Source organism: Salvia splendens, chromosome 1 (genome assembly GCF_004379255.2).
Source record: "Salvia splendens isolate huo1 chromosome 1, SspV2, whole genome shotgun sequence".
In the NCBI taxonomy this organism is placed as follows: Eukaryota; Viridiplantae; Streptophyta; class Magnoliopsida; order Lamiales; family Lamiaceae; genus Salvia; species Salvia splendens.
Window position 1 is genome coordinate 33,092,080 of NC_056032.1, and position 10,440 is coordinate 33,102,519.

At 35.8% G+C, this 10,440-nt stretch overlaps 2 protein-coding genes across 6 annotated transcripts; one reads left to right on the plus strand and one right to left on the minus strand.

The window, feature by feature from the left end:
- Nucleotides 1–794: 794 nt before the first annotated feature.
- Nucleotides 795–2,610, minus strand: LOC121798572 (putative HVA22-like protein g). The gene is made up of 7 exons (XM_042197650.1): nt 2,435–2,610; nt 2,235–2,291; nt 2,061–2,159; nt 1,686–1,742; nt 1,538–1,601; nt 1,278–1,469; nt 795–1,211 (listed from the first exon to the last, which is right to left on the minus strand). The coding sequence occupies exons 2-7, from the start codon at nt 2,264–2,266 to the stop codon at nt 954–956; spliced, it is 702 nt and encodes a 233-aa protein (XP_042053584.1). The 5' UTR covers nt 2,267–2,291; nt 2,435–2,610; the 3' UTR covers nt 795–953.
- A 4,535-nt stretch (nt 2,611–7,145) lies between these two features.
- Nucleotides 7,146–9,784, plus strand: LOC121747592 (ADP-ribosylation factor-like protein 2). 5 transcript variants are annotated; one of them, XR_006039234.1, is made up of 6 exons: nt 7,146–7,737; nt 7,845–7,955; nt 8,043–8,205; nt 8,744–8,977; nt 9,062–9,134; nt 9,342–9,502. XR_006039234.1 is itself a non-coding variant. In XM_042141666.1 (5 exons), exons 1-5 carry the CDS (start codon nt 7,673–7,675, stop codon nt 9,496–9,498), a joined length of 558 nt encoding a protein of 185 aa, XP_041997600.1. In that variant the 5' UTR covers nt 7,146–7,672; the 3' UTR covers nt 9,499–9,784. The 5 variants fall into 5 exon arrangements, 1 of the variants encoding a protein (XP_041997600.1); XR_006039232.1 differs by having other exon boundaries at nt 9,361–9,501; XR_006039233.1 differs by having other exon boundaries at nt 8,744–9,134.
- The last annotated feature ends 656 nt before the right edge of the window (nt 9,785–10,440 follow it).

Here is a 10,440-nt window from a genome sequence, read left to right on the forward strand (position 1 = left end):
CTCCACGCTATCCCCGTCGGGTCTGGTCCACGTCATGGTCCCGCTGGACCCCGACGCATGACGGGAGACAAAAGGTTCCCGCTGGACCCCGACTTACAACGGGAGACATAAGGTCCCCGCTGGACCCCGACGCACAACGGGAGTCAAAAGGTCCCCGCTGGACCCCGACCCATAACGGGAGACAAAAGGTCCCCGATGGACCCCGACGGGTCCATGGTGTATCCCGTCGTGTAGCGTGTCCAGGTGCGTCGTGTCTCTTCAGCTCCCACTGGCTAGTGCACCAGTCAATAACCCCCGGCGGTTACAGTCAAGCCATCATGGCACACATAATGGCTGTTGACTCCATCAATGCCCTGCAGGTGGACTTGGCCTATAAATAGCCATGCATCCATTGCATTCTATACACAACATACTCAAGCATTTTGCATACACGCTCTCTCCCTCTCTGCATAAACTTCCCGTCGAAGCTCTGCCCCCGCCTCACTCCCGTTCGCCGGAGCTCTGTTGCTAGCGGTGCTGCTACTCCAGAGACGAAGCCGTTTTATCTTTGGGGACGACACGCCAAACCGAGAGCACTACCGGGGCGTATCTCGTCTTGCGGAAAGAGGACTCCTCGACTCGGCTTACCGCTTTCCACAAATTTTTCCGTGTATTTTGTTCAGTTATTTTCCGTGTAATTTCCTTTATTTTCCATTGTAATTTCGCCCGGCAAGTTGTATCTCGATTTTCACAACATATACTATTAATTTTTACTTTCAATTAAGCAAGTTCCATCCATTTGAGGAAATCAGGCATGAAAATTGAAAGGTACTGAATCAACAGCCACAAGCTAAAATTAGAGTACATTAAAAATTGGGTACTGACTGACTGAATTCTAACTGGCAATGCAATTTCGATTATTTACAATATCTAAATCTTAAAAAGAATGAACAAATTTTTAAAACATCATTTGACTAGTTGCCATCTATGAAGCGCCTAAGTCTGTGCTTAGCCGTCGAAACATCTTTCTCCAAACCCAATTTCTCTTTGAAGTTAAATCCACCAGCACTGTCTGAATCAGAAACAATCAAATCCTCAGGCCTAACCAAATGTGTCTCATTCTTCGAGCTTGGCGCTTGGCTAAAATGCGATGGCTGCGGACTATTCATGAAACCCACATGTGGCGCGCTGGGCTCGGGAGTGGTGTTAACCCTTTGTTGGTTCCCGGGATTCTGCAATTAGTTAACAAATGTTAGCTATGTAAATGCATTTGATCTGCACATTTTATATGTGCATACCTGAGTACTCCGTGAAGACACAAATTGCAGAAATTGGAGGATCTTGGTGGAGCCAAGTTCTGTGCAGTTCTGCCAATAGTATATTGCTAAGTTCCATGCCCTCTCTCTAAATTCGATTAAACTTCTATCGATATCTGTTTCGTGCCTTGACACATATGGTCGCAACAATCTATCATATATGTATCCGGATCCCTACCATAACATCAACAGCAATTCAATTTCACACCAATAATGAAACAATCAAATTAAGACTTTCTTACCTTAGTTTTGGGATACCATAGGTATATGAAGAGCGCTAATTTCATCTCTCCATACATTGGCAACCTATACAGAAAACAATTTTGATTTTGTGTCATTTTCTACTAACGTATAATCAAGTTAAGAGAGTAGATGTTGTCCAGCTCATACCATGAAATAAATACATCCCCAATCCTCTCAAGAATTGTGATAATCGCAACAAGTATCCTGAAAACATAAATTACTGGACATTAATATTTTTGTTTGGTTGAAAATTTGGAGTCAATTATTGCTCCAATATGAAGAGCAAGTCATTATCTTGAAAGGGAAATGGTGATTAAAGTGCTTAAACTAATTAGACCAAAGCTTGTTGGGTTTCAATTTTCATATTCAAGTGGTAAATATTTAATAGGAATAAGTTGACCAATATAATTAATCAGAAGCATGTGAGTAGTTCAAACTTGAAAGCATCCAATTACATTGTTTAATTTATAGGAGAGAAAAAGAATAGGACTGCAAGGATGAAAATTAAAAGGAAATGTTTACCAATATTGACACCAAAAGCGCAGTTCCGGAATCTCAACTCTGTTTTTCTCTACAGTCTTGAAACATTGAAAAGCAGGATATGCATATCCTAGTACCAATCTGCAAATTCCACAAATTGTTTCCAATCATTGCACGACGAATTTCATATTAAAGAAGAGAATATAAAAAAGTTACATTAAGCAACTGGTGACGAATTCTCCAATCATCTTCAAATCACTGATCGGAGTAGTTCTGAAATAGTCAGAGAAAGCAAAAAAACATTACATTCCTGAAATCTATGAAGATCAGAAGATACACAGTTCCTCCAATCGACACCACACCACACCACACGCAACTCAAACCCAATTTCGAAACTTTGCAATTATAAAAAATACCAAAATTTCAGTTATCTCTCGGGATTGAACCGTGGCGGGCTTCAAATTAGTAGTATGAATCAAAGTCGCAAAAAGTGGGGGAGAAGAGGTGGAAGTTAGTTATGAACGTGCGTATGGATGTATGTACTATGTGCGTTTATATATATATATAGAGAGAGAGAGGTGGTGTGTATGAGTTGGGATGATAAATAATACTCCACATGTGAACCAACTTGGAAGTTATAAGAGAGAGAAAAATGAGGGGATTTCTTGTGATGAATGCCTTATTATTTAACACGTAATTCTAGCTAAGATTTGAACAACTCCAATCTCTTCAATTCTTCAAACCATTCACTAAAACCATCAATTTTAGTGAAATTGCACAAACTTTCAAATTGTCTAAAATATAATAGATTTTATATTCGGTTAGGTTTGTTATTTCTCATTGCGGATCAGCTTCGGTTACAAACTTAAAAATTGTCTAAAATTTGACAAATCACTATATTCGTACACGATTCTATTTGGCGCTACTAATCAACTTGGGTTTCTACATGGTATCTTATCCTTGCACAAACTAAAAAGTGGTCCAACATATCGCAACGGTTTCACGGGTTGTCCACGAAAAATAAGTTTTAATTAAAAATGCCTTATTTGGATCGGGTTGGGAAATAACAAACAGAATGTAAAGTTTGTAATATTTTAGACCAATTTTAAAATTCGTAGGAAATACTGGAATTTGGCCAAAGTTCAAAGTTTTAGGACCACTATCCCTTTATTTTAATGAATTGTGTCATTTTAAACATTATTAAAACCAATAACGTGTATATAAATAAGAAAAATTGAAACTTTATAATTTAATATTTTAATTCCAAAATTTATAAGACTAATCCAAATTTAATCAAATTTTATAATTTAAATATCTATGAACCTTTTATTTTATAATCCATTTTGTAATATTTAGTTAAATCCATTGCACAATGAACACTCCCATTTTTTCCAGTCATCAAAAAATTAATGTGGCGTTCTTCATTGGAGAGAGTGTTGCCAAACTTGCTTTGACATTATCTCAGGATCTTCGATTTGCGTATGAGTATAACCGTTCAATTACAATCGTTTTATTTATTTAATATAGAGGGAATGTCATTTTTGGTCCACGAACTATGCCAAAGTATCATTTTAGGTCCGTGAACTTTGAAAATATCATTTTAGGTCCGTGAACTTTGAGTTAGTATCATTTGAGGTACTTTTTACTACTTCCAAGTTTTTTTGGATGAAAATACCCTCAATACCTTAAAGTGTATATATTTTTAATAAATTTATCATATACTCATAATTTTATAAATATCTTTACAATATATTTTTGACAAATTTTCTAAATATAATTTGACCTTAAATATTATCACTTAATTTTGTGACATGCAAGTAAAATTGCTTCTTCAATTTTTTATATTATTTTTTAAAAATTAAATAAAGAACTTTTCTTTAATAATAAAAAATTGAATAAAGATCTTTTCTTGCATGTCACAAAATTAAATGATAATATTGAAGGTCAAATTATATTTAGAAAATTTGTCAAAAATATATTGTAAAGATATTTATTCAATTTTTTATTATTAAAGAAAGTTCTTTATTCAATTTTTAAAAAAAAATTAATATAAAAAATTGAAGAAGCAATTTTACTTGCATGTCACAAAATTAAGTGATAATATTTAAGGTCAAATTATATTTAGAAAATTTGTCAAAAATATATTGTAAAGATATTTATAAAAAATATGAATATATGATAAATTTATTAAAAAGTATATACACTTTAAGGTATTGAGGGTATTTTCGTCCAAAAAAACTTGGAAATAGTAAAAAGTACCTCAAATGATACTAATTCAAAGTTTACGGACCTAAAATGATATTTTCAAAGTTCACGGACCTAAAATGATACTTTGGCAAAGTTTGTGGACCAAAAATGAGGTTCCCTCTTTAATATAATAGCACAAACAATTGTCATTCATCTTATTGTTGACCATAATGCCATCACTAGTTTCGAATATTACGGGTAATAAAATTTTTGTAATTTTACTAGTTTGACATTATTAAACTCTACAATAAGACTTCTCGACATATATTGACTATATGCGAGTACATATAATTTAAATAAAAGAGTATTTTTCCTTTGGGTGTGAAAACTTATTGTGGGTGAATGAGTCAAAAAACACAGGAAGTGGAAATGTTCGAATATACGATGGTGAGTTGACCTCAGAATTGGTCAGACTTTGGAAATTTTAAGGAATCGACAAATCACAGATGTGACGGTGGTGGATTGTAGTTGGAAGATGGATAAATTGATGAATGGGAGTGGCGAAGCTTCCATGGCGGCGACGAGTTTCATGGCGAAGCTTCCATTGTAAAGATCTATCAAGAAATACTACTCCCTCCGTTCCTAGTTAATAGAGACATTTTTTTCGGCACAGAATTTAAGAATAGTGTGTTAAAAGGATTGTGAAAAAAGTAAGAGAGAATAAAATAAAAGAGATGAAGAGAGAATAAAGTAAAATAGAGACTTACTTTTTGCTAAAACCATAAATGACTCTATTAATTTGTAACTTCCCAAAATAGAAAAATGACTCTATTAATATGGAACGGATGGAGTAGAAGAGAACATTGAAGCGTAAGTTTAGTGCTATGTAATTTGGAAGATAATCTGAATAGCAACAATTTCAAAATATTTAAAGACGAAATGAATCCTATGAGCACCGGTAGGGCTTAGGCCTATTTTTAATCCTTTTTTCAGGATTTCATTTTATTTATAGGGCCTATCTCTTTATAATAGAAGGGTCTATCTCAATGGGATTGGGTATTTATAGGAGAAAATATAGAACAAAGAAATTTAAAAAAATTAAAAAGAAAAGGACTGATGATTGGTCATATCCTTGCAATGGAGGGCCGATCATCGGCCATTGGAGATCGGCCAAGGCCGTGATATTGAGCATATGGGGGGAGGAGGAAGGGGTCGTTCATCGGTCCTTCTCCTGCAATGGTGAGCCGATGAGGGTCGATCTCAAGGCCTAGAGATCTGCCCTTCCATTATGAGTGCTTTAACTAATTAAAACTAAATATCCTAAACAATATACAACTGAATCATGGAAACGGATATCCTAACAAAATGGAACAAACTTGGACTACTTAACTCTACCAAGTGCCTTTGAAATTATGTCGTTAACTTGATCTTCAATTCTTATATTCTACAAATCGATCTCTTGATTCAAAATCTTTTCTCGAACAAAATGGTGATGTACTTCGAGCATGAAATACTCGATTTTCAGCAAGCTTAAAAGCACTTTTATTATCACAATGAATCAACTTGAATACTTCAAGGGAAAAAAAACTCTTGGACGAGCCTCTTAAGCCAAATATACTCTTGAATAGCCATGGAAGCTTCCACGTATTTAGCCTGACAACTTGAGAGAGCAACTGTTCTTTGTTTTTTGCTGCACCACGAGATTATTGTTGATCCTGTATCAGAATAATACCATGTTCTAGAGCGTCTATAATTATTATCATCAGCCCAATCTGCAAATCATAAAATCACTCAATAAGAATGATGTTCCTCGCTTATAATGCAACCCAAAATGCAGAGTGCTCTTGATGTAGCAAAGATTTTGGTATACTAGATGCAAATGTGTTCTTGATAAGTAAACTAGAATAAGTTTCAGAAGAATTCTAAACACAAAATTCAAGATATTGAGCAACTTTACGATATCAAGCACGCGAAGCTTGCTTGAGATCGTACAATGACTTCTTAAGACGACATACATAGTCTGGAAACTCTTTCGAAATAAATCCATCTGGTTGTTCCATAAAGATATCTCTATTCAAGTCTCCGTATAGAGAACTGCATTCTTCACATCTACTTGCCAAAGTCTCCATCTTTTAAAAGCATCCAATGAAATAATGGTTCGGCTTGTTGCCATTTTAGCAACATGGATGAACGTCTGATCCTAATCTAGACCATATTCTTGAAAAAAAATCAAGAGCAATGAGACATGCTTTATAGTGATCAATTGTGCCATTAACCTTTTTCTTCAATTTGAAAACCCATTTACAGTAGGCGGAAAATCTTTTGGCCTCTTAACAAGTTCTCATGTGAAGATTCTAATTAGAACCAGAATTTCCTCTTTCGTTGTTGCGACCTATTTAGGATTGCCTTTAGCATCAATATAGGATTTTGATAAAGCATCGCATGATTATTCCATTAGAAAGGTATAAATCAATAAGTAAAGAATTACATCAACTTCACAGTCAGCTAAATGATTGAGGGACCTTCTTTTGTCAATCATACCTTCAAGTTCCAACTTCTATTGTCTCATATTGCTGCATATTCTCTTCAGAAGAAGTAGCGATGTGCCCCCTATCACCTGATGCAGCATCGCCAAAAATGGGCTAAGATTAGATGAAATTTATCAAAACATCATATCACGATAGACAACAACTTTAGAGTTAATAATGGGCCGATCTGCATTGGATTTTCGGCCCAATACATTTTCATTGCCAATTCTGTCTGTTAGCCACCACCGACTCACCAACCGGATTTATTAAACTAATTGGGCTTTTCGTCATCACCTAGCGCTTAAAACAATTGGGCTTTTCATCATCAGATTTCCTGTACAAATCTTTTTTTCTGGCAAACATATTCCTCTCCCCTCCGATAGCCTCCCTCCTTCAGGTATTTTGACGGATCTTTTATTGGATTCGAGTTCAAAGCTTTTCTGCAGAGCACACTATGGAAATTTTGCTTGCTTTGATTTCAACATTCACTGTCTCAATTTTTGTATTTGGCACTGCTCTTTTGTAATGATACAGTTTCGGTTAACCGAAATCTTACCGATTGCTATTTTTCACTTATCCAATTGTATGTTGCAAATCGATTAATTGCATATTGCAGTGTGTGATGATATGACGTACTTCTTATATCCTCTTTCTGGATTCATTTCATTCATGCCAAGCTCAGTGATTCTTTATTTCCTTAACTTGTACTACCTCACTCCCATTTTTATGTTAGATGCTCATTTTATCTCAATTGCTATCACCCTAATTGTTATCAATTTTAAATCTCTCCTCCGTATGATTGACCCGTGATTCCTTGGTCTTGTATCTCAGTCAGCTGGTAGGCACACAAGCATACAAAAACTTATTTGGATAAGGTGAAGTGAAGGAATCCCACATTGTCTCCTGCCCCTTCCCTCGAGGCTCTGATTGGAAGCAAGAATGGGTCTTCTCAGCATAATCCGGAAAATTAAGCGCAAGGAAAAGGAGATGCGGATTCTCATGGTGTAATAACCCCTATCCCATCCATTTTTCTGTTTTCATTGTCAAGAAAGTATAGACTTGAACTCTAACATTGTAGTGATTCACTTACTATTCTTAATTTCTACTCAAGTGGTCTTGATAATTCTGGAAAGACTACAATAGTGATGAAGATTAATGGCGAAGATACTAGTGTAATCAGCCCCACACTTGGGTTCAACATCAAAACCATGGTTTACCAAAAGTATGCTTTCATCCCTTGCGCTTTATCATCTTGTTGTGCTTCATATCAAGATAGTGTGATTAGGAATGGATGTGATATTCTTCTTAGGTACACTTTGAACATATGGGATGTGGGGGGGCAGAGAACCATAAGGTCTTATTGGAGAAACTATTTCGAGCAAACTGATGGGTTGGTCTGGGTGGTGGATAGTTCGGATCTGAGGAGGCTCGATGATTGCAAATACGAGTTGGATAATATTCTCAAAGAAGAGGTGTGTATTCTCTTTTATTGGCCAATCATTTCTGTTGTTCATATCATGTTCCTCCAGTATCTCTTTGTCTTTGTGCATTTTATAGTGCTAAGCCTTTCTATAGTCAGTGGTTTGTCCACTAATCCTATTCCCCTTGAATCTAGAATGTGTTATAAGGAACAGGTTGCTTATTAAGTCCATGGATGCTGTTTGTACAATAAGATGCTTGTTCTAGCACTATGGCATCTCTATGTAACATAACATGACAGTTCGTATCTGCCAGTACTTTATTATACCTTATGCAGTCATCGTGTTTTCCATATTATGTGATCTCATCTTCTTCTTCCATTAGGATATAGCTTTAATTCTCAACATAAAATCAGAACATGCATTTCGTAGACATGCCTTTTGTCATGTTTTATGCCCTTTAACAAAAAGAATCTAGAACCATGTTTATCTTATTATATTTTGTTTCATCAAATGAAGTTCTGCTCCCTATTCGGATGTTTTCCTGATTGGTTACTTTTAATTGGGTTTTTTCTGTATCATATTTCTACAGCGATTATCAGGAGCGTCGTTGTTGATATTTGCAAATAAACAGGATATACAAGGTTCGCTGTCACCTGATGAGATAGCTAAAGTAAGGAATTTGCATCTGTTTGAATTTTAATCCATTTGTCTTAATTTTGATGCTTTTTCAACCGAACCGAGTATGTCTGCTTTTGGCACGAAAGGGGGCATGGATCTGATAATATTTGTGGAAGAATTCTTCTTACTTCTACTCCCTTAAGCAGTAAGTTTAAAGTGCTGGAAAATTAAGGAGTGTTTTATTTTCCTCAACACAGATATTCACATTAGATGTGATTATATTTTGCAGGATGATCTTTTATTCAGTGCTTTTTCCATTAAATGGTCTATGCACAGTCATTTTAGTCTGGTACAAGTAATAGGTGATTATCTCGAAGATCTACAGATGACTAACTTTTAGTTTATTAATTTTTCATATTGAATAATAATGAGCATCTGTTGATATGTTTTATTGCTAATTCTCTTGATGGAGGTCATCAAACGTCTTGAGTTTTACTAGAAATGACTATATTTCTTTATTTTTTTGGCCCTCGAGTTTTATTTTTTTTCTTGTTTCTGATTTGACTTAGATTTCATTGCTTCATTAAGGTTCTAAACTTAGACGCCATGGATAAAAACCGGCACTGGAAAATTGTGGGATGTAGTGCATTTACCGGGGAAGGGCTGCTCGAAGGGTTTGATTGGATGGTTCAAGACATAGCCTCGAGAATTTACATGCTTGATTAAAGGCAATTGCATCGACCTCTGGCCTCTCTGTTACTCGTGTGGAGTGCTACTCGAACCCACAGGTAGCGGCCTCAGATTCCTCAATACAAAAAAATTATGTTTCTGACGAGATTTGAGACATGTATTGAAAGTGGATAGAACCTGGCTTCTTGTTGTTTGCTGTAATTCAAATAGGGAAGAATGTAGCAAAGCTCCATCTGTTGAAGAGTTTGGTATCGTTTTTGAGTTTGAAACTTTAAAAGTGTTTTATCTGATTTTGGAGAAATGGAGGTTTTTTCTGTGATAATGCTACTTGAAATTTTGCACTTTGTAAACTCTTCATGATCATATATTCATAGTACACTCTCAATTTAGATATTTTTGTCTTAAAATTTTGGAATCTTAAAACACATTGGACGTCAACTATTAAGGTTATTTTTTCTTATTATGAGTAGTATTTCACTCCACTCTTCTCTCACTCCTAATTCCTAAAACCAACAGAGTTCTCTTTTTAGTACTATAATGTAATTTTTGACTGAAAACAAAACTCAAATAACAGTGTGTGACATTTCGAAGCCGCGCCAGGTTGTAAATTATAACAAAAAGAAGAAATTAAGAATAATCTTGTCTATAAGTTGTCTATAGAATAATATTATGTTCACAATTTCGTTATTAACATTTAGATTACAAATATTCCAAATGGTCACATGTTCCGGAAAAAATAATCTTGAAATCTCACTTGATAAGAGCATCCGCAGCGGTGGCGAAAGACGCCACCGCCGTCCGCGCCGTTGGCAAGGCGCAGGACCGCCGCCGCTGCAGCCGCGCCGCTGGCACGGCGCTGCTCGATGTATCGAGCACGTCCGTGCCAGCGGACGCAGACGTGGCGCGCTCCCATTCGTCAACGGCATAGCCGTTGTGTTTAAACTTTTTTTTATTTTTTTTTTAAAAATCGGTATTTAA

Excerpts from the sequence above, each read along its gene's own strand:
- LOC121798572 (XM_042197650.1), bottom strand. The coding sequence starts at position 2,266 with ATGATTGGAGAATTCGTCACCAGTTGCTTAAT. Across the intron at positions 2,160-2,234 it reads TTCGTCACCAGTTGCTTAAT|ATTGGTACTAGGATATGCAT; the intron begins GTAACTTTTTTA and ends TGGAATTTGCAG. Across the intron at positions 1,212-1,277 it reads TGTCTTCACGGAGTACTCAG|AATCCCGGGAACCAACAAAG; the intron begins GTATGCACATAT and ends AACTAATTGCAG.
- LOC121747592 (XM_042141666.1), top strand. The coding sequence starts at position 7,673 with ATGGGTCTTCTCAGCATAATCCGGAAAATTAAGCGCAAGGAAAAGGAG. Across the intron at positions 7,738-7,844 it reads GAGATGCGGATTCTCATGGT|TGGTCTTGATAATTCTGGAA; the intron begins GTAATAACCCCT and ends TTTCTACTCAAG. Across the intron at positions 8,825-9,360 it reads CACCTGATGAGATAGCTAAA|GTTCTAAACTTAGACGCCAT; the intron begins GTAAGGAATTTG and ends TGCTTCATTAAG.